This window comes from Lynx canadensis, chromosome B2, assembly GCF_007474595.2.
Source record: "Lynx canadensis isolate LIC74 chromosome B2, mLynCan4.pri.v2, whole genome shotgun sequence".
In the NCBI taxonomy this organism is placed as follows: Eukaryota; Metazoa; Chordata; class Mammalia; order Carnivora; family Felidae; genus Lynx; species Lynx canadensis.
In genome coordinates, this window is record NC_044307.1 from 30,039,903 (window position 1) to 30,066,762 (window position 26,860).

The 26,860-nt window shown below is 47.1% G+C and overlaps 2 protein-coding genes across 2 annotated transcripts; both read right to left on the reverse strand.

The window, feature by feature from the left end:
• Positions 1-12,709: 12,709 nt before the first annotated feature.
• CB2H6orf15 (chromosome B2 C6orf15 homolog) lies at positions 12,710-14,376 on the reverse strand. The gene is made up of 3 exons (XM_032593304.1): positions 14,270-14,376; positions 13,589-14,064; positions 12,710-13,272 (listed from the first exon to the last, which is right to left on the reverse strand). Exons 1-3 carry the CDS (start codon positions 14,337-14,339, stop codon positions 12,862-12,864), a joined length of 957 nt encoding a protein of 318 aa, XP_032449195.1. The 5' UTR covers positions 14,340-14,376; the 3' UTR covers positions 12,710-12,861.
• A 3,951-nt stretch (positions 14,377-18,327) lies between these two features.
• On the reverse strand, positions 18,328-22,061 carry CDSN (corneodesmosin). Its single transcript, XM_030314541.1, has 2 exons — positions 21,977-22,061; positions 18,328-19,823 (listed from the first exon to the last, which is right to left on the reverse strand). The coding sequence occupies exons 1-2, from the start codon at positions 22,059-22,061 to the stop codon at positions 18,328-18,330; spliced, it is 1,581 nt and encodes a 526-aa protein (XP_030170401.1).
• Between the last annotated feature and the right edge of the window lie 4,799 nt (positions 22,062-26,860).

Here is a 26,860-nt window from a genome sequence, read left to right on the forward strand (position 1 = left end):
TTGGGGGAAAGAAGGGCTAAGAGGGTGAGGGACATTAAGGGGGACACTGGTTGGGATGAGCACTGGGTGTTATATGTAAGTGATGAATTACTAAATTCTATTCCTTAAAAAAGTATGTATATATATTTTTTTTATTAAAAATAAATAGGGGCGCCTGGGTGGCGCAGTCGGTTAAGCGTCCGACTTCAGCCAGGTCACGATCTCACGGTCCGTGAGTTCGAGCCCCGCGTCGGGCTCTGGGCTGATGGCTCAGAGCCTGGAGCCTGTTTCCGATTCTGTGTCTCCCTCTCTCTCTGCCCCTCCCCCATTCATGCTCTGTCTCTCTCTGTCCCAAAAATAAATAAACATTGAAAAAAAATTAAAAAAAAAATAAATAAAATTTTAAAAATACAACTAAGGGGGTGCTTGGCTGGCTCAGCCAGTAAGAGCATGTGACTTTTGATCTTGGGATTGTAAGTCTGAGCCCCATGTGTTATGGGGTACCTGGGTGTCTCAATCAGTTAAGCATCTGACTGTTGGCATTGGCTCATGTTGTGAATCTCATGGTGGTGACACTGAGCCCCACGTTCTGCTCCATGTTGGGCATGGAGCCTGCTTGAGATTCTCTCTCTCTCTCTCTCTCTCTGCTCCTTCCCTGCTTGTTCTCTCTCTCTCTAAATAAACATTAAAAAAAGACACTTGTCTTTGCATTTTAAAAAATTTAAAAAAAATAAAAATCTTACAAAAGAATTACTAGGGAAAATGAAAAGTTAGAAAAATCAGATAAAATGAAGAGTACAAACATGCTGGGAAGAGGTCCACATATTCAGAACTTTCCTTTCCTAGATCCCATAGAGGCCACCCTCTTCTGCAGCTACATTCTTTCTTCAGATGGGGCCCAGAACCATGGATTCCGTTTTCTCTTCCTGAGTCATGGTATCCATCCAGGCATACTTTCCCGGGTTACCCTTTGATTGGACTTGATTATTCCCAAATTTCCTTAGCGTCACCCAACCTAGATGGTTCCTCTCATTCATGGTGTGCACATTTGCCACAACTTTCACTCATTGGGTGATGAACTTCCAGCTAACTTCCTAGGAAGCCCTTTACTAGCTGTGTGACTTTAGGCAAACTACTAAACCTCTCTGGGCCATATTTTCCTCATTTCTAATATTGATAATGCCTATCTTGGGAGGTTGTTTGGAATTAGAGTGAATTGTAATAATGTAACAGCAATTTGTTGAGTTCTTATTGTACTGGACTCAATGCTCAGCACTAAACATGCAATTATTTGATTGAGTCATATCAACAACCTTAGCTCAGAGACCAAAAAAGGAGACCGAGCTGTGTATCTATATTATTTCTTTTTATGTTTTTTTTCTTTCCTGATTTTCACTAAAAGGATTGCTTTCTGTGTTGTCATTTCAGATCATCCATTGGTTTAAACATGGACCTTTAAGTTCTAGTGCAATGTGTGGTTACTCTTAAATTTTTAACAAAGCTATTTAAAGTTATATTTTCATTTAACATCAAAGATATAATCAGTACATTGAGTCTTTCCCCTCCTATTCCCCCACTGTAACCTCCCAGGATTCCCCAGGTTTTGTTAAAATCTTTTGGAACTGGACTCTCCTATGCTTGAAAGGACCATTTAGCAGGCAGAGAAGGAAGAGGTGGATGTGAAGCGGGAGCAAGGCCTTAGAGTGGCCAAGGGCTTGAGGGCTGGGGACCCGTAGATGGGCTGGGCAGGGGTTTGGTGCATGAGTATATGAATTCATTGCTTCTGCAGACCCTCTCTGAGTTCCACTGGTGATGTCTCAGACAGCACAGAGCAGGACCCATGGATGAGGCTGAGGAGAAGAGGAAGCCAAAATCCAGAGGGGCAGTTGGCCACACAGGAATGACCTTCAGTGCAAGTTCCAGGCTCTACAACAGCTGATAATTGAGCAGGGGAGTGGTCTGACAGAAACCAAATTTGTGTATGTGTATTAAAATACACATAACATAAAATTTACCCTCTTGACCATTATTAAGTGTACAGTTCAGTAATAGTAAATCCATTCACACTGTTGGGCAGCCCTCACCACCATCCATCCCCATAACTCTTTTCATCTTGTAAATGTGAAAGTCTGTTAAACAGTAACTATGACTCCCCCCCACCCCCAGCTTGAGCTGAATTTAGGATGGGATGGAGAAGGTGAAGCTTATGGCTTTAAGGCCAATTAGGAGTTGCTGTAACAACCCAGGCAGGAGGCCAAGAGGCCATGTGAGAAAGAGGGACAGAAACAGGAAACAAATTTAATAATTAAACAGAAGCACCTCCTTGTACGCGAAGCATGCACAGCACCATTCAGCCATGTGGAGGAGTCATTTCCTGTCAGGGTGACTTGCCCTGCTGGCATCAGCCCCTGGCAAATACAGAGCATCTTATCTTGCTGTCAGTGCTCTAAACAGCCCTTTCCTGCACTCATTTCTCATATTATTGAAAGTCCCCAGATGGTCAAAATCTATCCCTTATTAGCTCATCTATTGCCATTCCCCTTCAATTCCTTCTCCATCCAGAGAAATCATTTTAAAAGGCAAATATGATCCCATTATTCTCCCCCCCCACTTCAGGCTGTGAATTCCTGTGGTTCTTCAGATACAGATAAAACCCAAAATCTTTAAGAGGTGCTACAAGGCTCCCCACAGGATCTGCTTCTGCCCCTCCCCTCCTCTTAGCCTCCCTCTGTGGCCCTCAGGCTTCCTTAAGTTGTGCAGATGCTCCAGGGTCCACCCACAGGGTTTGATTTCGATGTTCCTTCTACTGGGAAGGTGTCTCACCACAGCTGCCATTACCCAAACCCTTTTACACACACATACATACACACACACACACACACACACAATGGCGCATCTATTCTAAATAAAATATTCTGAAGAATATTTTAGATTCAGTATTCTTTAACTATGAGATCATTTTCTTCTCCTCCATTAGCCTGTAACTTCCAGGAGGTAAGGACCATGTGAATCGTGTTCCCTACTGCAGTCACAGTACCTGCACATAGTAAGTGCCCAATATTAACAGTGAAATGAGGGGCTCCTGGGTGGCTCAGTCGGTTAAGTGTCCAACTTCAGCTCAGGTCATGATCTCACAGCTTGTGAGTTCAAGCCCCATGTCAGGCTCTGTGCTGACAGCTCGGAACCTGGAGCCTGCTTTGGATTCTGTGTCTCCCTCTCTCTCTCTGCTCCTCCCCTGTTTTCTCTCTCTCTCTCTCTCTCCTTCAAAATAAATAAATATTTTTTAAAAGTAAAAAACAAACAGTGAAATGAGTGAATAATGTAACTCTCTCCTGCTCTCAAAAACGTATCTTAAAGCCAGTTACACTTAGTTGCAGGTGACTCATGACAACTTCGGTGATGATCCTGGAGAGAAGGCCAGAGAGGTGTATGTTAAAGTGTTTGTAATTAACTTTCTCAGGCTGCCATAACAAAGTACTACAAACTGGGTGGCTGAAACAACAGAAATTTGTTGTCTCTGCATTCTGGAGTTAGAAGGCTGAACTCAAAGTATCAGCAAGGTTTGGTTCCTTCTGAGGGCTGTGAAGGAGAATCTGTTCCATGCCTGTCTCCTGGCTTCTGGTGGCCTTAGGCGTTCATTGGTTTCTAGATGACATTATCCTTGTGTCTTCACATTGTCTTCCATCTGTGTGTGTCTGTGTCCAAATTCCCCCCATCTTTATTTCTATTTTTCATTTTTTTGAGAAAGAGAGAGTAGGGGAGGGGCAGAGGGAGAGAGAGAGAGAGAGAGAGAGAGAGAGAGAGAGAGAGAATCTTAAGCAGGCTCAATGCTCAGAGCAGAACCCAACATGGCACTCAATTTCATGACTATGAGATCATGACTGTGAGATCATGACCTGAGTTGAAACAAAGAATCGGACGCTTAACCAACTGAGCTACCCAGTCGCCCCTCCCCCACCTTAAAAAATATTTTATAGATGACATTTTATTATTATTATTTATTTTTGAGAGACAGAGTGCAAGTTGGGGAGGGGCAGAGAGAGAGGGAAACACAGAATCTGAAGCAGGCTCCAGGCTCTGAGCTCTCAGCACAGAGCCTAACACAGGGCTCAAACTCACCAACTGTGAGATCATGACCTGAGTTGAAGTCAGATGCTTAACCGACTGAGCCACCCAGGCACACCCCAAAAAGATTTAAGTAATCTCCACACCCAATGTAGGGGCCCAACTCGCAACCCCAAACCCAGAGTCACGTGCTCTACTGACTGAACCAGCCACGTGCCCTTTCCCCTTTTTATAAAGGCACCAGTCCTATTGGATTAAGACCCATCCTAATTACCTCATTTTACCTTGATTACTTCTATAAAGACCCTCTTTCCAAATAAGATCATATTCTTAGGTACTGGCAGTTAGGACTTCCACATATCTGGGACATATTTCAACCCATAACAGGGTTTAATATGGTCTCATCCCAAATGAGTACAGCTCAAACAGGCCCTACCGAGTGGAAATATCACTGAGCACTTCACCCTGTCCCAATATGATCACTTCAAAATCTCTGCAGTGAACTGGTTCCCAATACTAACCTTAGTTTACCTGAGTGTGCCTAATTCACATCCTCCAACCTTCCCCACACCTACATTAGCCTCCACATGTGCCTTCACTTCACATGAAGTGAAGTGCCTGGTGCCTGGTCCAGAGTATGTTCTCCTCCTTTAGTCTCTTGGTGATGTCAAAATCTTCATGGTTTAATGACACACAGATCAGATAAAAGTAGAAAACAATTGACATATCATGTTAAGTTAGCAAACTCAATGTAAACTGTGTATCTTAAAAGTGGCCAACAGAGGACATAGCATTTTTTAATGTTTTTTTTTTTATTTATTTTGGGGTAGGGAAGGGAAGAGAGAGGGAGAGAATCCCAAGCAGGCTCCATGCTGTCAGTGAGGAGCCTGATGTGGGTCTTGATCTCACAAACCATGAAATCATGACCTGAGCTGAAATCAAGAGTCAGATGCTTAACTGACTGAACCATCAAGGTGCCCCATACCTTAGTATTTTGGGGGCGGGGAGAAGAGTCAGAGAAAGAGTGCATGCAGGGAAGGGGCAGAGAGAGAAGGAAAGAATCTTAAGCAGGCTCCATGCCTACCACAGAGCCCAACAAGGGGCTTTAGCCCACGAGCCTGGGATCATGATCTGAGGAGAAATCAAGAGTCAGACGCTCAACCCGCTTAGCCACCCAGGCACCCCAAGAAGGTAGCATTTTTAATCGACTCTCATATGGACATCCAACACCTTGCCTTTGATTTCAAAGACTGTTCTTTCCTGAAAGAAACTAGGACACCTTTGAATGCAAGGCTTGGTTGATACCTGGTCCATGTCTCAGGGAAGAGAAGAATCAGGACAGTACTTGAAAGTTCTGTTGTTACCAGGAATCAAGAATGCCTCAAGCATAGCAAAGAACGTGCTAAAAAGGACAAAGGAAAGTGAAGGGATGGAACTCTTCAATAGACAGTGTTAGGAAAACTGGACAGCAATATGCAAAAGAAAGAAACTAGACCACTTTCTTGTACCATACACAAAAATAAATTCAAAATGGAACAGTAAAATCCTTAGAAGAAATCATAGGCAATAACTCAAAGGAAACAAAACCTCTAACTCAATAAGATACGTGTGCCCCTATGTTTACTACAGAATTATTTACAACAGCCAAGATATGGAAGCAACTTAAGTGTCCAGCAGTAGATGAATGGATAAAGAAGATGTGGTACACACACACACACACACAGGGAATGGTATATTACTCAGCTATAAAAAAAATAATAAAGTCTTGCCATTTGCAATAAGGTGGATGGATCTAAAAGGTATAATGCTAAATAAAATAAGTCAAAGAGAGACAAATACCATATAGTTTCATTTGTGTGGAGTCTAAGAAACAAATGAATAAAGGGGAAAAAAGAGACAAACCAAGAGACAGGCTTTTTCCCCTCTTACATTTCTTTCTTTATCTTGAGAGAGAGAACATGCATGCATGAGTCAGGGAGGGGCAGAGAGAGAATCTCAGGCAGGATCTGCACTGTCAGTGCAGAACCTGATGCAGGGCTCAAATCCACATACCGTGATTCATGACTGGAGTCTAAATTAAGAGTTGGATGCTTAACTGACTGAACCAGTAGGGTGCCTGCAGACTCTTAGCTGTAGAGAACAACCTAATGGCTACAGGGGTGGGGTGGGGGTGGTGTGGTTGGGTGAAACAGGTGATAGGGATTAAGGAGTGCACTTGTGATGAACACCAGGTGTTGAATCAGTATATTGTACACCTGAAACTAATATAACACAACGTTAATTATACTTGAAATTCTTTAAAGGTTAAATCAATAAATAAAATAAAAAGACAAAGGAGACAACTTAAAGGAGCTCCCATTGTTCACCTGAAGACAGTTAAACATGAGAAGAGAATGAGGGGAAACATGATAATTAGGGTTTATTGAAGTAAATTGATGCTGTAGAATGCCATGAGATCATTACAATATCCAAAAGATAAAAGTTAATATAAAGTGCACAAAAGAAAGCTTGTAATAGAGTAGAATGGTGTTCTTAAAATTGATATTAATAAAAAGGGAATTGTTCATTTTGTTTCTTCTATCAATTATGTCTCTGTTCTCTTTATGAAGCAGAGAGAGATGCACTTTCATCTATGTAAGTAGAAAAGAATTCTGAGGAAGCCAAGAAGCCCCACAGTAAATAGGAACTTTAACAGAAATGAGAATGTCTGACAAAGGGTGAGGTCAGAGGCAACAATGAAAGAGATGGTGGTTTCAACAGTAGATACCAAGACAATAAATTAACCAAAACATCACTAAAAAAGAGAGCTAAAAGAGAGCTAATAAAGTCAACCCAACTCCTCACCTCCTAGAAGATTCTAGATTGCCTTACTAATTACAATAAAGTATAAGTAAGAAATACATAAGATTTAATAATGCTAATAGATCTAGTGAGTATATCATAATGAGAGAAAACTGGTCAAAAGGGATTTTTTTAATGTTTACCTATTTATTTTGAGAGGGAGAGAGAGCATGCATGTGCAGGGAAGGGCAGACAGAGAGGAAGAGAGAGAATTCCAAGCAGGCTCCCCACTGTCAGTGAAGAGCCCCACTTGGGTCTTGATCCCATGAACTGTGAGATCACTACCTGAGCCAAAACCAAGAGTCCGACACTCAACCGACTAAGCCACCTATGTGCCCCAAGAGGGATTTAACTATGTTATATTAAGGCAAGAAAATAGGTTGCAAATTTCTAAAATCGATTCACTTTAAAAGGTTTGTTCTCCAGTGAGATACAATTTCACATCCATAAGCCCAGCGATAACAAAATGTAATAACAAGTGCTGACAAGAATATGAAAAACTTGGAAGCTTCATACACAGCTGAGGGGAATGTGAGATGCTGCAAAGGCTTTGCAATGTAGTCATAGAGTTCTTCAAAAGGGGAAGGAGAGTGAGCAGAAAGAATAGCAGTTCATACTGGTTACTAGCAGCCCAGATTTGAATTGTAAGCCATGTAACCAACCAGCCTCAGTTCTGGCCAAAACTCAGGTGGTCAAAATGCAGATCCCAAGATTATTGGAACCTCAGAATGGCATAAAAATAAAAAAAATACTGACATCCTAGAAAGGTAGTCCAAGAATGGAAGAGGAAAGAGAAGAAGAAGAATGAAGGCACGCTGGGTGGCTCAGTCAGTTAAGCATCTGACTCTTGATTTTGGCTCAGGTCATGATCTCATGGTTCCTGGGATCAAGTCCCACATTGGGCTCTGCAATGATAGCATGGAGTCTGCTTGGGATTCTCTCTATCTGCCCCTCCCTTGCTTGTGCTATCTCTCTAAATAAATAAATAAACTTTAAAAAGAAGAAGAAAAATGAAGAAATGAGTTTAAGTCCATAGAGCTAGCTTTCTGATTTTTAAAAATTTTTAAGTTTATTTATTTTTAAGACACAGAGAGAGACAGAGTGCAAGTGGGGGAGGGGCAGAGAGAGAGGGAGAGAGAGGATCCCAAGCAGGTCCCTCACTTTCAGTGCAGATCCCAATGTGGGGCTTGAAGCCATAGACCATGAGATCATGACCTGAGTCAGATGTTCAACCAATTGAGACACTCAGGCACCCCTAGCTTTCTGATTTTTAGTGGAAGTGAAGTTATCAGTGTTATCAACTTTATAACTTTTGCATTTGTTTGTTTCATTGGGGGTTTAAGACATTTAAGAGCATCTTACATATCAGACTTGAAATTTTCATTAAATGCATGAGTTAGTGTAAATGTGAACCAGTATTAATGTTTGCATAAATTTGGTTTATTAAATGAGTAAGTTTTTATGTAGGAGTTGTGTAAGTAGTACATAAACTGAGCAATGTTATTTAATGCCGTTAATTGTTTAATAAATTCACAAGGGTAACAAATTTTACATTAAAGTGCCTTGAAGTCCTTTAGACAATGGCAGGAGGAGAGGGGTCCTGAGTTTGCAGGCTGGGAGACACACAGCTAAGGGTCCACTAACATAGACTGTTTTTCTAGATTCATCACCTTTGCCCCTGTTGATCACTAACATGGTTAATTCTTCTGAATTCAGCATATTACAGTGTCACAGTGAACAGAAAGCCCCCAAAGGAACAGGTATAGGAGCAGTGGGTTTTGATGGGTTAAGGCAACAGAGAAAGTGCCTCACATGGGATGGACAGTCAGACCCAGCCAGAGAGGAATACTGATGGATGGCCCTGGGTAGCCAGGGGCAGTTTGAGCACAGAAAAGGAGATGGAGGGACAGCTTCCACTCCATCGGTTATGACCGCCATGCTGAGGCAAGAAGGACTAAATGGCCTTAAAACTATTTCACAATTTGTTTCTCCCACATTTCCACAGTAGAGCTTGCCAAGGTGGGCACCATCTGGGATCAGAAATCTTTTCATACCAGTCTAGTCTGCTCCTTTAGAACAAATAACACCTATAGCACCAGCTTAACTACCAGATTGGGTTAAACCGTATCCACCCCCTTGATCTCTGTCTACACGGGGCCTAAACAACCTGTAGAAGAGCCATTGCTGCTGAAAGCATGAAAGTGGCCATTCCTACGCTGGTCACAACCACTTCTCTGAGACCTGAAGTGCGTACTCTGCTCCTACTTCCCTGGACTGTAGAGGCATCCATGACCAGGCTGCTCTTTATGTGGAAACCCTGATGTGTGATCAATATTCCTGAGGGCTTGTGTGCTTACTCTCACACGCAGCAGTATGGGTTAGTAAAGGTGTCTCCAGGGTATGTTCACCAGTTTTCTGAGAGCAAAAAGAAAATGTTGACCTAGGAAGAGACAGGAAGAAGACAATAGGGGATGTCTTTCCAATAAGAGGAACACAAGAGGTAAGCATTTGGTCTTAGAGAAAGAAAACCCAACCCTGATTGCTGGCCTTCAGGTGACATGAAAAGATGGGTGAGAGTGGATTTGTTGGAGAAAGAACTGAAGGTGGCCATGAAGCTGTGTGGGCTGGAGAGCTTTGCTTTGACCTGGTCTGTGCAGTCTGCCCACCCATGTTTGCAGTTTCTAAATGGCACCATAACCAAGATCCACCTCTTACTGGCCGTGTGACCTGTGAGCCTCAGGTTCTTCACCTATAAGACAGAAACAACAAAATTTTATTTTTTTATTTACTTATTTATCTACATCCTAGAATTGTTGGAATGGAAATAACCCTGTAACACATTTTGTATGTGATAAATATATGATAAAGGAGCTATTACTATTAGCCAAGAGTATGTGTGTAAGCAAGGAACATCTGGGGGCTCTTGGCTGGCTCAGTCAGTAGGGCATGAGACTCTTGATCTAGGAGTTGTGAGGTTGAGCCCAATGTTGAGGTGTAGAGGTAATTTAAAAATAAAATCTTAAAAAAAAAAGGACATCTGACTGAACACAGTTTCTCTGGGGAATGAGGTGCTTAAATGAGAAGCCAACTCTCCTTCCTGGATCTTGGAAAATTCTCTTAAGTGTAACTCCCATTGGGAACCATCACACCAGCCTCAACAATCAACTGCAAAGTCAGCTATGGCCACTTCACCAGACAAGCCTCCTACAGTGGGGTCAGAACTATCCTTCTGCATGGTCCCACTGGGACTGCCTCAGTGGGACCAAGTACTGTGTTATAATCAATCCCTTGCTGTGCTTGGAGTTTTCAGTCTCCAATGCACTTTGTCATGATCTTAATTAAACTCCATGACAACTCTATGAGACAGACAGGATATCTGCTTTCATTGCCCTTTACAGATGAGAGAACTAAGGTCCACAGAGGTAAGTGACTACCTCACATTGACATGGCAGAGAAGGCTGGGTGAACACACAGAAGGAAATCTCGGTCTTCTGACTTCTAGATGAGTGCTCTTCATACCTCGGCACCTTCCCTCCTAGAAGAGAAATGACTCCTGCTGCTCCAGCTGCCACTTCCAACAATGAACTACTAATAAACACGGAAAAATCAGTGCACTAGCAGCAACTCCCACTGAAAACCTTGGGACCTTTATCATGTCAGCAATTACTGACCTATCCCTGTTTAGTTTTTAGTTTTTGTTTTTTAAGCAACAACTGACCTTAAGGCAAAGACCACTCTGGCAGGGCTGGCCACAGCTACCCAGGACCCTCCAACAGCAGCAAGTACCACTCCCTTGGCTCAGTGTTACCTCTGTGCAAGCCTTGGTTCTCTTCCCTCTCTCTCCACTTGTACAGTGGGCCCAGCAGTGTTTACCTGATGGAACTGTGCAGATTAGCTGGAAGGGTGTGTGTGAGAGCACCCTATCCAGGGTCTGACACATAGTAAGTACTCAATAAAAGTTACATGGGTTTTTGTTAATTGCATATTGTACTTGAACACTCCCTGGACAGATCATGTTAAAAATTTGGTTTGAGTCACTGACTACGTCATTTGTTAGCTATGTAAACGTGTACAAATTGCTTACGCTCTCTGGGCCTCAGTTTCTTCATCTTGTGATACCTTCCTCACAGAGAGTAATGAGGGTTAAATGATGGAGTGTACAGAGCATTTTATGAGCTGAGAAGTGCTATGTGGGGTTTGTAAGGAAATGTCAGTGAGGCTCTGGGAAGGCCAGACAGGAGGACAGATTAGACTTGGTGTGCAGCTCTGTAGCTCAGGATAAGGTATAAGAAGAGACAAAATGGGCAGTCGGGGTGGGGAGGAATACACTGATCGGCCCTTGGTCCAGACTCTGTGGTGCTACGGGTGTAGAAGTGAACAAAATAGACACATGGTGCCTACACTCTAGGAAGTATGGGGAACAGAAGAGGGGGGTGCTGACTTGGAATTTGGTTTTTTAAAGTAATCTTTACATCCAATGTGGAGCTTGAACTCACAACCCCAAAATCAAGAGTTGCATCCTCCACCAATTGAGACAGCCAGCCACCCCTCTGACTTGGAATTTAAAAGTGCAGATCATTAACCAGAAAGAAGGACAGAGAGAACTGAGACCCCAAGCCTGAGAGAATGAGCTTGGCCTTGTGGGAGAGAGGGAGAGATGCTGAAAACAGAACCACCTGCCCCAGAACAGGAAGAAACCAAGAGTCCAAGGTGGGAAAGAATTGGGGGAGCAAGGTTTAAGTGATACAAAAGGGAGTATGGTTGGTAATGGAAGGTGCCCTGAGAAGGAGTTCTTGGAACAAGATGGAGTATTGTGGCAGACACTGGGATCCGAGAACTCTCTCTAAGAACACCCATCTCACAGTCAGGCACACATCTCCCCATCTCTCCAATTCTGGTGTTTGTTCTTCTCCTACTTCCTACCCACAGCCTAACCAATTCTGGGACCTGGGGTGATCCCCACACTATCTGCCTGGATCACTCTGGTGAAGTACATGCATGGCACAGGGAAAGACATGGCATGGCCACCAGGAGTGTGCCCTTCTGGAAACCCCATCACACCTAGCCAGCTCCTGCTAACCTCCATCTGCACTTCTTGCCCCTCCCTGCCTCACTCCAACTCCTGTACAGGGTGCTGAGCTCCAGGGAAACCAATGGGCAGGCAGAGAGAAAACTGTGTGACCAGAAGAGACTGTGTCATCAACTGGGAATAAAAGCTGCAAACACAGCTGCAGGTAGGATTGTTGACTCCAAGGTTTTTCTTTCCCTTTCCCTTCTCCCTTTACTTTCTTCCTTTATTGAGGTGTACTTTTAATTCAGCAAATGTTCAAAGTCTTGGTTCTCTAGGGCACAATGTGCCAAGTGATGCATGTAAGGGAAGACATCAATGCATCCTCTGTTTCCAAGAAGCTTGTGTTTCTGGGGAAGAATAGATAAGCAGAGACAAAAAATGAATTTCTCTGACTCCTATTCTCTGAATCAAAGGGTATTCATTTCCCACTTGGCTGTAGTACTAACTTCTTGGACCTCACCCTTCCCTCCTGTCACAGGTGCCATCTCAATTAGTCCTGCTGCCCCTTCTCCCCTCTTCAGATTTCAGGACAATTCTGGAACCAGCTCTCTCACCTCACCAGGGTGAGACCATGAAGCTCCACCCTCAAACATCCAGACTTTGATCTTTTGCAAAGAATAGGGGACAGCAAGAGAGTGTCTGCAGATCCTAGAGAGACATGGGCATGGCTAGAAAGTGGGAATGGACAAAACTCACTTTACTTTGCATCCAGAAACAAAGACACAGTGAATGAGCAAATTTAGTAATTGCTTGTGTTTTATTGGAGATCAGCATTTGGGGAACAGGGGAGGCAGTGAAAAGTTGAGATGGTGCTAGAAAACACACTGGTTGAATCTTGATTTAGCTCATACTGCAAGGGGAGGGAGCAGGACTCCATTCTCTGATTTCCAACTTAGGATTTTCTCTTAACCCCACTGTGACCCAGGGTTTTGAGGCCTGGGGAAGCCAGCTGGGATGTTCCAAGAAAATCCAGTAGGATGGAGAACTCTGGGAGGAAACTGATTATTAATAACTGGGCGTAGATGAATATTCCCCCAGCTGCCTCCTGGATACCAGTTAAGATTTCCCCAGCTAGTACCTGGATACCGGTTAAGATTCCCCCAGCTAGTACTTGGGTATTGACTATTGATACCCCAGATTCCTACAAGGTGTGGCATGGGCCTTGTTCCCCATCCAGTTCCAGGACCTCCACCTCCCCAGGACACACCTGGATTTAGGGTTCCCCAGGGATGCCCAGGCAGCAGTGGCTGTTGAATCCTGTTAATAAGAGAAGGTGGGCGTTGGGCAAGGATTTCTCTCTGGGCTCCCAGCACATTAGAATGGAGTGCTAAGTGAAATAAGCCATACAGAGAAAGACAGATACCATATGGTTTCACTCTTATGTGGATCCTGAGAAACTTAACAGGAACCCATGGGGGAGGGGAAGGAAAAAAAAAAAAAAAGAGGTTAGAGTGGGAGAGAGCCAAAGCATAAGAGACTGTTAAAAACTGAGAACAAACTGAGGGTTGATGGGGGGTGGGAGGGAGGGGAGGGTGGGTGATGGGTATTGAGGAGGGCACCTTTTGGGATGAGCACTGGGTGTTGTATGGAAACCAATTTGTCAATAAATTTCATAAAAAAAAAAAAAAAAAAAGAATGGAGTGGCCATCTAGACTCAGAGTCCTGGTGGAGGTGTAGAGCCTCAGGTACTGGGCCTGTGGAGCGTGCAGAGGACCCTGCAGGCAAAAGACTTCTGCCCAGAGGGAGGGCAACAGCACCAGGAAGGAAAGACAGTTTTTCAGGCAGCACTTCCCCCACGTAATCCTCAGTGGCAGCAGCCCTCATCTGCCAACGATCCTCAGAGGGCCAGGGATCCATGGAGGGCAGCTCCTCAGTTGGGGGCCACCTCTGAACCCCAGAACCTCTTGCAGATTGGGAGCCATCTGATGGAGAAGCATTGGGCTTCAGAGGAACACTTGTTAAATCATTTAGCCCAGGGTCTGGCTTTGGCTGAGGAAGTTCAGAGTTGGAGTGGCTGGTCAAGGAAGGTTGCTCAAGCAGAGGTAAGCTGGTTCCCAAGTCTTGGAGAACTTTCTTCTCCACTGCACCAATGCTTCGGGCAAAGAAGCCTGAGGAAAAGGGAAGAGGAGACAGCCAATGGACTGGATGTTTGGTTCCAATGCCTTCCATAATTCCCTGGTTCTCTTTGCTCCAAGCCCCTTCATTTTCCCCAGGGACCCAAGGGACCCTCCTGCCTTTACCCCTTCCCTCAATTCCAGCTCTGCTGGGGTCCCCAGTCTTCTCTGGTGCAAGGGTTGGGCACAGCCTCCATACCTGGGAAATGAAGACAGATCAGAAGAAGGAGGCCCAGAAGAGCCCTGCTCCCCACCATGCAGCCCTGCATCTTGTTCAGCTCTAATATTTCCCTCTGCACCAAGACAACCAGCCCTTTATGCTCTCAGTGGGGCAGAAACAAGCTGAGCCAGTGGTTGTGCAAATAATAAGTCTTTACATTCCACTCTCATTCCTAATGCAGTCTGTGGCAACAGGTGCCACTTGAATGTCCCAGGGAAGCTGGGTGTTTCCACTCCCAGATCCTTTCCTCAAGTTCCCCACCTCTTCCTGACCCAAGTGTCCTGGTTCACAGCTTATCACTGATTGCCAGTCCTACCCTGCCCTGGCTCCCTACACCAAGCATAGGAGGATCTTTGCCATTGGGGTCGCAGTATCTTCATTGCCTTCTCAGTAATAGAAACACTTGATTCTCTTCACTTTCTCTTTGGGATCCAGCTCATTCTCTTCCAGCACCCCTTTCTCATGCATCCCTATAGCTCCTTTACCTTGACCCCAACCAACAGGAGTTGTGCAGTGCAGAAATGCCCCCCATCAGAGAGGCTACTCCTAGATGACACCTTGTATCTAAGGAAATAGATCTGGTTTCCATCCTTAAGAGATGATGGTGTATTGGGAACACCTGAATGGCTCAGTCGGTTAAGCTTTTGAGGGTCCAACTTTGACTCAGGTCACGATCTCACCATTCGTGAGTTTGAGCCCCACATTGGGCTCTCTGCTGTCAGCACCCAGCCCACTTCAGATCCTCTGTCCCTCTCTCTCTCTGCCCCTCTGCTGCCTGTGATCTCTCTCAAAAATAAAATGAATGGGGGCACCTGGGTGTCTCAGTCGGTTAAGTGTCCAACTTTGGCTCAGGTCATGATCTCACAGATCATGGGTTTGAGCCCCACATCGAGCTCCATGCTGACAGCTCAGAGCCTGGAGCTTGCTTCAGACTCTGTGTCTTCCTCTCTCTCTGCCCCTCCCCTGCTTGCTTGGGCTCTATCTCTCAAAAAATAAATAAACATAAAAAATAACAAAATAAAATAATATAAAATAAATAAATTTTTAAAAAAGAGAGATGATGGTATATTAATTTCCTACCACTGCTGTAACAACCACAAACTTAACAGCTTTACAACAATACAAATTTATTATCTTACAATTTTGAAAATCAGAAGGCTGACATAGTTCACACTGGGTTAAAATCAAGGAGTCACCAGGGCTGTGTTCCTTTCTAGAGGTTCTAGGGGAGAATCCATTTCTTTGCATTTTCCAGCTTCTAGAGGCCACCTGCATTCCTTGGATTATGGTCCCCTTCCTCCATGTTCAAAGCCAAAAACAACAGGATCTTCTTACATTGCATCACTCTGACCTTTTCTTCTTCCCCCTTCCACATTTAAGGACGCTTATGATTACACATTGACCCACCCAAATAATCCAGGATAATCTCTCTAAGGTCAGCTAAAAACCTTAATTATGTCTGCAACCTTAATTTCTCTTCACTATGTAACCTAACATATATACTCACAGGTTCTGGAGATGATGTGGGTATCTTTGGTGGTGCTGGGAAGGACACCATTCTGCCTACCACAGATGGTCAAATGGGTCCACAGAATATAAGAAATACTGAAAGGGAGTAGATATTCCCAACTAACAGTACAGGAGGATGTTTAAATGTTGTCAAATGGCCATGAATTGATAACTGAAGTTGGGTGGGACAAGCATAGGGTTTCATTAATTCTTTTGTCTACTCTTAAATATGTTGAAAATTTTACAATTAGAAGTGTTTAAATGCCTTCATTTTCTCTGTTGCTTCCAGGAGCACCTAGACTAGACTTCCCTGGTTACATGAAGTCTAAAATAAGCTGTTAGATTTTCCTTTTCCATCCTCATCCCCCGCCCCTGATGAATGGGAGCTCCTCCTCAGAACTGGCCAGTGGGGGGCAGTGTCCTTTTTGAGTGACATCCAGCAGATTTGCAAAAGCTCTTGACCTTGATCACACCAGAGACTAGAGGAATCCTCACATCAGAGTCTGTACCCATCCTTCAATTGTGGTGCATGGAGCCTCTAAGGGCCTTGATGCATTTCATTGGCTGCAGTCCAGGGCTAGATGCCAGGCCAAGTGTGACTCACCAGTGATGAAAGAAACAGGACTATTCTGCAGCACTTCTCTGTCTTCAGCCAACCCTGCAGGTGGCTCAGCTGCCCCAGGTCATTTCTAATCAACGCAACACATTTCTGCTGATTGGGACTTGGAATTTCAATAATAGTCCTAAATTTGGGACCAGCTAACACTATCCAATAGGAGGGAATGAATTAGATCCTAGGGTTGGGAAAAATTCCTTTGTAGTCAGAGGTTCCAAGAGGTGGCTTGTGCTTTGTGGTGAGGCCCTTCCTAAAGGGACAAGCATAGCCTACTCTCCCCTCCTTGGGTTATAAGAACTTCCTTGGCCTCAGCCTCCTCCCTCTTCCCCCCACCCCAACCCTCACCTGCTGCCCCAGTCTCCAAAACACAGTTGTCTGGCCCTCACCACCCTCTGCTTTCTCTCTTTTCTCCCAAAGAGGCCACTCCCATTTTCCACTATAGTTCTCTGCCTTCTCACCTCCCATAGGTCTTACTCTAGAACTGCAGCAGAGGCAGCAAGAGTGTGGAGGTGGAGAGGACACTTGACTCTGTTCTACCATGGGCTGGGGCATTTTTATGTAGGCTAGTGAGTCATCATGCTTGGCTGTGCTCCCTGTCATGCTCCCCTCCTCTCTGTCTTTTACTCTCTCCACCTCCAGCTCCCAGAATAACGCCCACCTGGGCTCACACTCAGTCACCAGGAATCTGGTCTTGTTGTTGTATTCCAGCCTTCCCAAGGTCCCAAGTGCCCCTAGAAACCCCGAAACCAATGCTCAGACTCCCAGAGAGGATGACATCTAGTAAGTGAGGCAAAATAATGGTGGACAGAAGGAGTCTACATGGAGGGGGGATGGAGAATAATTAGGGCCCCATATAGGGAGAGGGGAAGACCCCAGGGTGAATGGGGAGTGGAAAGAGAATGGATTTCCTGGAGCAGTGAGAGAGGAAAGAAAAGGGAGGAAGGACTTTGGAGACCACCCTCTGCTTTCAGTTCAACAAATTTTATTGTTTTCCTCCTTTGTGGGAGGAGCTATAAAGTATAAGAGAAATACTGGTCTAACTTATGAGTGAAAATAGGGGACACGGGGATCTCTAGAAGCATAGGAGTGCATTCCTCAGGCCCTATGAGGGCCTAAAGGACTCCAAAAAGGCAAAAGTCTGCATCTAGTTCACACAGTTTATTGAGCCATCTGTCCAGGGTCCAGAGAGAGCAGGACGCCTACTTCAGTCTCCGAGCATGTCCTCGTGTCTCCCTCACACAGGAAAGCATCTGAGCATTGAGGGAAATTACAGGCAGGAAGGGGGTCTAAGACGGAGATCTAGAGAGTCAAGGAGCATTGGGAACTCACAGAAGGTGTGATGAGCTCTATAGCGGAGGGTGACAGTGGAATTGGGAGTGTGAGAACCCCATGACATGGCATGTTGGTTGACCAGATGGCAAAGGGAGGTCAGTGAAAAGTGCTCATTGCTTTCAGGTAACAGTTTGTACTTACTATGCTTTATTTGGCAAATAAGGAGAGTGGGCATGACTTATTCAGGAACCAGAGTTACTCTGAGACATTTCAGGGGTTTCCCAGGCAAAAATCTGAATGGTAGGATTAGCTAATGGATTGTATTATCTGAAAGAAATGACAGAGGAAATTTTAGGGAGTGGTTATCTGGCAGGGAGGGCACTATAGTACAAGGGGAATCTAAACAGTAGGAGAGAATGAGGAAATGGATTTGGAGTCTACAATTTGGGAAGATGAAGAAAAAAGAGGTGATAAGGGGCCTCTATCATATTGGAGCAATGGAGGAAATAGAACAGCTCTTTGGGAAGGAGGAGGGAAACTGAGCTAACCCAATGCCTGGGCCCCTGGACTTCTCCCAACTGAGAGATGGTGTTTATGTATATACGTGTATGCCCACACATGCACATATGCAAAGGACGACTTATGGACTGTCAAGTACCTCTCCTTGGGGTAAGAAAACTTCAGGGTCAGCTAGCTGGGGTCCCAAAGGCTTCACTTGGGCCAGGATGTCCCGGATGGATCGGCAGGGGATCTTTCCAGAGCTGCCGGAGCCACAGGGCTTGGCACCAGCTGAAGGATCAGGTTGGGGAGAACCATCGGGACCCCCACTCAATGTTGAGGAGGAGACAGAAATGCAAGGGTGACCAGAAGAGCTGGACTTGCTGCCGCAGGGCTGAAGGATGATTTTTCCACTGGATTGGGAGCTGGAGCTGCCACTAAAGGAGCCAGTGCCTGGTGGGGAGCAGGGCCCCTGTGAAACACTGCCACAGGGATGGAAGGATGAACTGCTGGAAACGCTAGAACTGCTGTGGACTCCAGAACTGGAGAGGGAGCAGGGCCCCTTAGAGCCAACACCACAAGGCTGAACCCCACCAGAGCCCACTGGCTGGAACACAATAGCCGAGGAAGCTCCTGATGGGTAGATGTTGGAACTAGAAGAGCTGTGGCTGGAGATGATGGGATTGCTGGAGAAGTATTTGCCCTCAGAGATGGGGGGCCCAGCTGCAAAGGAGGGGACCCCTGGAGAGCCTTTGACAGGATTATCTTTGGTGAAGTAGCCCACAGGGTAGATTTTGCCCCCACTGTACGTCATGCCTGGGACCAGATAACTGTCAGAGGAGCCACCCACCACCTCATAGCTGCCATAGGATTTGTCTACAGAGGTGATAGGGGGGCAGGGCTTGCCTGGAAGGCCACCACTGCTACAGGGGGAACCTTGAGCCAATCCAGGGCCACCAGAGCCATGCTGCTCCACCACCACCACCACTGGCCTTTGACCCCCTGACACGGAGTGGGAGCTGGAGATGTAGGAGCCTGAGTGTGAGACGATGGGCCCCCCACTGCAGGGAGAGTCGGAGACATCTGAACTACAAGGGCGTAAGTTAGAGTTGACTCTTTGGCCACCGCTGCTGGATATCCAGGAAGTTTGGGAAACAGATGAGCTTGAGCCTTCTCCAGACTGGGAAGAGCTTATTAGTAAGCGGGAAGAATCACCACTGATTGGTAGAGCTGAGCCAGACCCTGGCTGGGAACTGCCGCGTCCCGACTGGGAGGAGCTGCTGCTGCTTCCTGATTGGGAGGAGCTGCTTCCCAACTGGGAGGAGCTGGATTCTGAGGAGTAGCTGATCTGGGAATACCCTGTTCCTGGCTTAAATAACGAAGATCCTGAAGAACCACCCTGGGCGACACTGGATCCGCTGGAGCCACCACTGGAGACACCAGAACCACTGGGGCCACCACCAGAGCTGCCACTGGAGCCACTGGAACCGGAAATGGAACTGCTGGAGCTGCTGGAGCCACTGTGGCCACTGAAGCTACTGGAACCACTCTTCCCAATGAGACAGGGGTCATTGGGGGAGGTGATACGCACGTCCTTGCAGGGGTCTGAGAAGGTCCCGATGCTCTTAGCCAAGGTCCCTGAGGAGGAAGTAGTGGTTAGTAAGGGCCAGAGTGGCTTGGCTTGCCCCCTCAGCTTTCAAGCCCATCTGAGTCATCTGCTTCTGACTTCTTTCAAGCCCATCTGTCATCTTCTCTGGCTTCTCTGAGAGGAGCCCAGGGAGAGCTTGGGGTGGAAAAGGAAGGGAGAACTGGCTGTTGTCTGTAAAGGTAGGGCAGTTTCAGTGTTCTGGGAGGGGGCAGAGACAGAAGCCAAACATCTACCAGAGAAAAAGAAAATGAGACTCCAAAGCAGGAGGTATTAAAGAAAGACAAGATAAACAGAGAAGTAACAGGAGCTAAAGGAAGGACCCCAGAGAGACAAAGCATGGGAGTGACAGAGACTCCTCAAGATGGGGCATAAGTCCTGAGGGAAAGAATCCCAGGTAAGACTGAGGGACCAAATGGAAAGAGAAGACAAGACAAACAACAACGGACTGGGAAGGAAAGGAAAAGTAACAAACGAGACTGAGAAAAGAGGAAGCCAGTGGCAGAGGGACTAAGGTAAGGGCTAAGGTACTTGAGGACTAAGATTCAGTCACCAGCCTCCTTGGGAGGGTCCAGGCTTGGATAAAGGGTTGGAGTTCTGTTCCCATCTCAGCATTGCCCACGCCAGGAAATCTGGGTGGGGGCCAGAATGTGGGGGCACTCACTGTTGCTTCAGAACCTGCTGGTACAGCATGACAGGACACCGCACCCTGAGCCACCCTTGCTGTCCTGGCACAGCCCAGGGACACAAAGATGGAACCCTCCTCCCATGCTCATGACCATTATCAGCTTCCTTCTCTCTCCACCCAGCTATCACACCATGCCTGCCTGCCCCCCAGTCTCCTGTCTTTACATCCCTGACAGATGTGAAACCACTTCTTTCTTTAACCAACCCTTTGCTTCTAACCCCAGGCTCACCTTACCCCCAGTCTTCCTCCACTCAGCTCCTAAAGGTCCCAAGCAGTGTGGGCAGAGTTTCATACTAGCGAGTGACTAAACCTCTCTGAGCTTTAGTTTATACATTTGGAGAGGTCAAATCTGTCCACCAACAACCAGTTTCTCCTCAGTCTGTGATGTCCCCATTCTCTCCTCAAAGAGAAGTTCTCTGTGTCCCCCTCCACACCAAATCCCAACTCTGCCTGCAGCCTCCCTCATTCAGCTGCACTAATCATGGAGAATTCCTGCTCTCCTTCTCTGCTCCGCCAAGCCACATGGTCTGCTTTCCACCCACGGGGCCATGGGCAGCGTCACTGCAAATATCTGGTGGTCAACAGCAAAACCCCGGTTTGGATGGAGCCTGGCTTTACTGCTTTCTAATTTGCGATCTTGAGCCAGTCTCCTAAATTGGCCTAGCCTCAGTGTCTTCAGGGGTACAATGGGAATAACAAATCTCTCATACAGTTCTTCCGATCAAAAGTGCTAATGTAGGGGTGCCTGGGTGGCTCATTCTGTTAAGTGTCCAACTCTTGATATTGGCTCAGGCCACGATCTCACGGTTAGTGAGTCCAAGCCCCACGCTGTCAGCAAAGAGCCTGCTTGGGATTCTCTCACTCCCTCTCTCTCTCTGCCCCTCCCCTGTTCACTTTCTGTCTCTCTCTGTCTCTCTCAAAATAAATAAATAAGCTTTTTTATAAAAGTGCTAATGTAAAGTGTTGGAATAGTGTCTGGCACATGAAAAGCATTCTATAAATGGTAACAATTATTACTATTAAATATACAGTCTTCATCTTCTAGTGTTCTAATAATTGATAATAGTAATAACAACAATGACCAACATTTATACAACCCAACCTTCTAGAATTTCCAAAGCACTTACATACATACATTATTTAATTTGAGACTCAGAGAAACTAGAGCTAAGTGTTATCATTAACCCTGTTTTAGAGTCTCAGAAACTGTGGCTCAGAAAATTTACGTAACTTACCTGGAGTGACAAGGCAGTGAGGAGCAGTCCCCAGACTGAAGCATCAGATTCCAGAGTCCCTGCCCTTCCCCCTTGCCAGGTCTTCTCCCGGTTTCTCCCTGGATGGTGCTTCCTCCCACCTCCCACCACTGGATCCCTCCAGTCTCCTCTGACCTGATGTCTGCATCCTTCCTCTGCTACCTCTCCCTGCTTTCCTTCACTCCCAGGGTCCCCAGCCTCCTACCTGGCAGGAGGAGACCAGCCAGCAGCAATGCCATCATTCCTTGCCCTCCCACACGCCCCATCTGGGGTGCCCGCGAGGAGCCCATCTTGGACTGTGCAGCCTTCTGACAGCAACTCGTGGAGAGCCCAGGGCCTTTATGCCAGGGCTGGACATTCTCTGGGCAGGAGTCACTGTGGGTAGGGGTGGGGAAGTGGAGGGGCAGGTGCCCGGGGCAACTTGGTGTGGTTGGGAGGAGCTGAAGTAATCGGTTGGGGCATCTGCCTACTCAGCGGCAGAGGTGGCTTCAGTGTGGGGTACCTGTGGCCACGGAGCCCTTAACGATTCCTGCCACCTGACCAGCCTACCCATGTTCCTCATTGCCTAACCTGGAACTGGGGGCTCTACCCACTCAGGTGGCCACTCTCACCACAGGACCCAGTCACCTGGCTCCTTCGCTCTCCTGCCTGCCCTGGTGTTGGCCTGTCCCACTCCTTCCATGCACAGACATGGACCTTTCTACTTTCCTGTCCACAACAGAGTGCCTGCTCTGGTCCCACACCCCACCACATGGTTAACCCCACCTGGTTTCCCATCCACAGCCTCTGAATCTGTCCCTTTCCTTGGGATCCATCACTCCGCCTCCACTTTCCACACTGCATCCCCAGTACCCCCCTCCTTCCCACCTTGTTGTCATTGTCCAAGTTCCATGCCTGCCACACCTATTACATGTTCCATCAATGAATTGAGCCTTTTCCCTCTTAACTAGGAATCTGCACTCCAAGCACCAGCTCTCTGATCTCTCCCTTCTGGGGGTGCTCCTGGGATAGTACGAAGGGTGCTGGTTGCAAGGGCCTCAGCCTGAGGAGAAGCCTGGGCTGGGAACCACTGTCATAGCTAGGTCTGAAGTTACTCACAGGCCACTCATGGCCTCTCCCCCACAGCTGGTGACCCTGACTTCAGTGGGTGAGCCACAGGCTAATGAGACTAATTGGGAAGGTGGTGGCCCTGCAGACCATCAGCTGGCTCCCTGGCCTGGATGAGTGGATAAGGGAGGGCTAGGCAGATGTCAGGATCCCTGAAGGATGAAAGGCAGGACTGGCAGATCAGAGCCTTGAGTTCAGCAAGAAGGGGGGCAGGTCATCCTCCATCACATTCCCCTCCCTCCTGCTTTGGTCCTGGCCCCACCCCAGCCAATTAATTGCTCACTAGTATTGCCCAGAGTATCAGTATCGGAGGGAGAGGCCTGGGAGTCAGGTCAAGCTGCCTCTCCTCCTCCCCCACCCTGCTCCCCTCACCCAGACTCTCATCTCCATACTTCGCCAGTCTCCTCACAAAAGCAGTCTATGTCCAAGCCCTTGGCTGCCCTCTCCCATTCCCTCTTTCCTGCCCCGCCTTTAATTCCAGGCCAGTGCTATCCATAGGACTTTCTTTGGTGATGGGAATGTTCTGTACCTGCCAAGTACGGTAGCCAATAGCTACATGTGGCTATGAAGCATTTAAAATGGGGTTAGTATAGGGAGCCTGGGTGGTTCAGTGGGTTGAGCGTCCAACTTCAGTTCAGGTCATGATCTCATGGTTTGTGAGTTCAAGCCCCACGTTGGGCTCTGTGCTGATAGTTCAGAGCCTGGACCCTGCTTCAGATTCTGTGTCTGCCTCTCCCCGACTCACACTCTGTCTCTCTCTGTCTCTCAAAAATGAATAAAATGTTAAAAAAAATTAAAATGGGGCTAGTATAACCAACCTAAGGAACTGAATTTTTAATTTTACTTCATTTTAATTTAAATGCAAATAGCCATGTGCAGCTAGTGGCTACCATCTAGTCTAGTTCTTGACCTTACCAGCATTCAAGATAGGAGTGGGAAGGAAGAGGGGCCTGGAGCTACCGCAGCAAGAGGAGATAATGGTACAGTGTCCCCTGAAGAGGGCTGACGCAATGGGAGGGAAAAAAAAAACACTGGCTTTAGACTCTGGATGACCTGAGTTCAAGTCCCAGCTAACTTTTGGCTTTAGGCAACTGTCCAAACCTTTCTGAACTTCAACATCCTCCTCTGTCAAATGGGGATATTTTAAGTCATCCTACCTTGCAGGGGGTTTGTGAGGATCAAATGGGAAATTATCAGACAGATTAAAGGGGACTAAGGGCGCAGCCCCCCTGGTGCAGGCTTATCACGTGAAGCCCAGCAATGTCCTGTCTGTGTCCCACACTGGGACACAGCAAGTAGGATGCACAGTCCCAGGCTCTCCCTTTGGAGTCTCCAGTCTGGCTGACCTTAGGAGACCTACAGCCTCCTTGCCCCTCTGCCCCTACAGAGCAGTGACCTGCGTGTGTCTGTCCCAGCCACATCTGTTCCCTCCCTGGACTCCTGGCCCCACTGGAGCCCATCTCCCTGAGGAGGAGGGGAAGGAGGGAGGGGTGCCGGGAGCAGGGAGGGAGTGCCCGAAAGAAGAGGTGTGTGGAGCCTTGTGGGTGAGGAGGAGGGGAGGAACTACAAGGCCTGTGGGATATTCTTTTCCAGAACAAACAGAGGTGGCAACGTCTGTCCTGTTTTCTTCCTCTCATTCCTCCTGGATGCTGTCAGCCTCGGCCAGGGGAGCCAGGGCTGGAGGAGGCACAGTCTCTCTCTCTCTCTCTCTCTCTCTCTCTCTCTCTCTCTCTCTCTGCCTCTGTCTGGGTCTCCAGCCACCCACACAGCCTGGTGTTCAGCCTCAGAGCCCTCCTCTCACTGTCCCCCTGTCTGCTGTATCCACCCCTTTCCACCCAATCCCATCACCACATCTGCCCACTTGTGGGCCCTCCCAGCTCCTCTCCACTCTCTCTTTTCTTACTGGAATCCTATCTGCTCTGCTGTTTTACTATGCTATGTCCCTGGGACTCATTACTAACCCTTCTCTCAGCTCAGACAGTGAAAATCTGAAGCTAATGGGCCTGAGGAGGGCAGGGAAGGGACACTGGCTGAGTGCCTGCCCAGCCCAGGGCCACCTTGAGGGACATTCACCAATTAGACAATGCCCATGGAGATGCAGGTGGGTCTGCTGTGTTCCCCAGCAGCAAGTGTCCTGCCCAACAGGTGGACTGGGTGAGACAGCACTGGTGGTCCAGGGCAACCCCACACACACCAGAGAAAATAAAATTTAAAGCATGTGCCTTCCAAGGACAAGAGATTGGGAGTTCTTGCCCCACATTTATGAAGAAGGCAAGTTGTGTCCACTCTAGGCTGCCCTGGGCTACTCTTTGCTGCTGCATTCTGCACTGGGCACTGGGCATTCTGCACTGGGCACTGGTTCAGCATGCTCATCCTACACTGTGCTTTGGAAGTTGCAACAAGGAGGAAGATGAATTGCCCTTGTCCTTGAGGAGCTGAAGTCCATCTGGGGACAGACAGCCTAGAAAGAATGCTGACATGGAGAAAAGGGACAGGCACTTGGCTTTGAGGAGGCAGCAGGATATTCCCTGGGCTTTGGGGAAGATAAGCAGGGAAGGGAGCAGGCAGCTCAGACTCGGGGCCCTGGTGGTGCTGAGAGTATATTTAGAACAAATAAGTAGCTTGGGAAGTATAAACAGAGGAAGAAAGAGATGGAGAAAACAGAAAGGCTGTTTGGACCAGCATCAGAGACAATTTATAACATCAGGCTAAGGTAGGACTGTGGTATGTGCAGGAGGATGCAGGGAACTGAAGGTTCTGAGTGGGGGGACAGCATAGTCAGAAAGGAGGCTTGGGGAGTAGAGAAGAACCATTTCCTCTGTCTCAGGTCCCCCACGAATGTGCTGGTGCTTAATCCTTACACTAGCCCTGCAGAGTAAGAGTTCTTTCTCCCCCATTTCACAGATGGGGAAACTGAATTTAAACTAGTTGCTCAAGGGGCGCCTGAGTGGCTCAGTCAGTTAAGTGTCCAACTCTTGATTTCATCTCAGGTCACAATCTCATGGTTGGTGAATTCAAGCCCCTCATCGGGCTCTGTGCTGACAGCACGGAGCCTGCTTGGGATTCTCTCTCTCCCTTTCTCTTTGCCCCTCCCCTGCTCATGCCCTCTCTCTGTCTCTCTGTCTCTCTCAAAATAAACAAACTTAAAAAATAAAAATTAATTAATTAATTAGTTGTTCAAACCAGCTGGTAACTAGAAAAAAGAGTTTGGAAAGGATGCAAACCTGCCTATTGGACTCCAGAGCCCATGTGGGTACCATCACTCAACTGACACCAGGCCATAAATTAATGGCAGTGGTCCATGGACAGACTTCAGAGGTTCCTTAAGCCCTGTATGGGTATATGCAACATTCCTTGTGTGATATCAAAGTCTCAAAAGTTAAGAGGTCCTAAGTGAGAAAGTCAATAGCACATGCTGTCCCTCCCACTCAATCTTTTCTCCTCTCCTTTTTACCATGGCCCTCAAAGATGGGACTGAAGTTCTAGAACGAGCGTTCCATGCAGGGGTGTTTGGCAGACCTAGGGCTACTGCTTGAGAGAAAGAACAAGGGAGTGAAAACACAGGAAGGGAAGAAGCCCAAAAGATGAGCTTGTTTTGTTGGGAGGAAAGGGGAAGAGGCCACTCTGCACCTCAGGCCCTGAGGGCTCCTTCCCTCTCTGAGCCTCTGTGCTCTGCTCCAGCCATAGGCACTTTCTTCTCCTCCTCTCTCTTCCTCTGTTGCCCTTGTTCTGCCTGTGGTGGGCTCCTCTCTCCAGCAGTCATGCCCCCCCCTCAACAGATGGCAAGCTGACACTCCCTGCCCACTCCCAGTAGGGTCTCCCTGAGTTGTTTCCCTGTAGTGGCATGTGGGGATGGGTGCCCTGGGTCATTCATACTCTCCCCCTGGTCTCTCTCGTGACGTAGGTCATGGGTCCAGGAAGGAAAGGATGAATTTGTACATGGGAGATCCAACCTGGTCTGTGCCCTCTTCAGCCCCAGTGT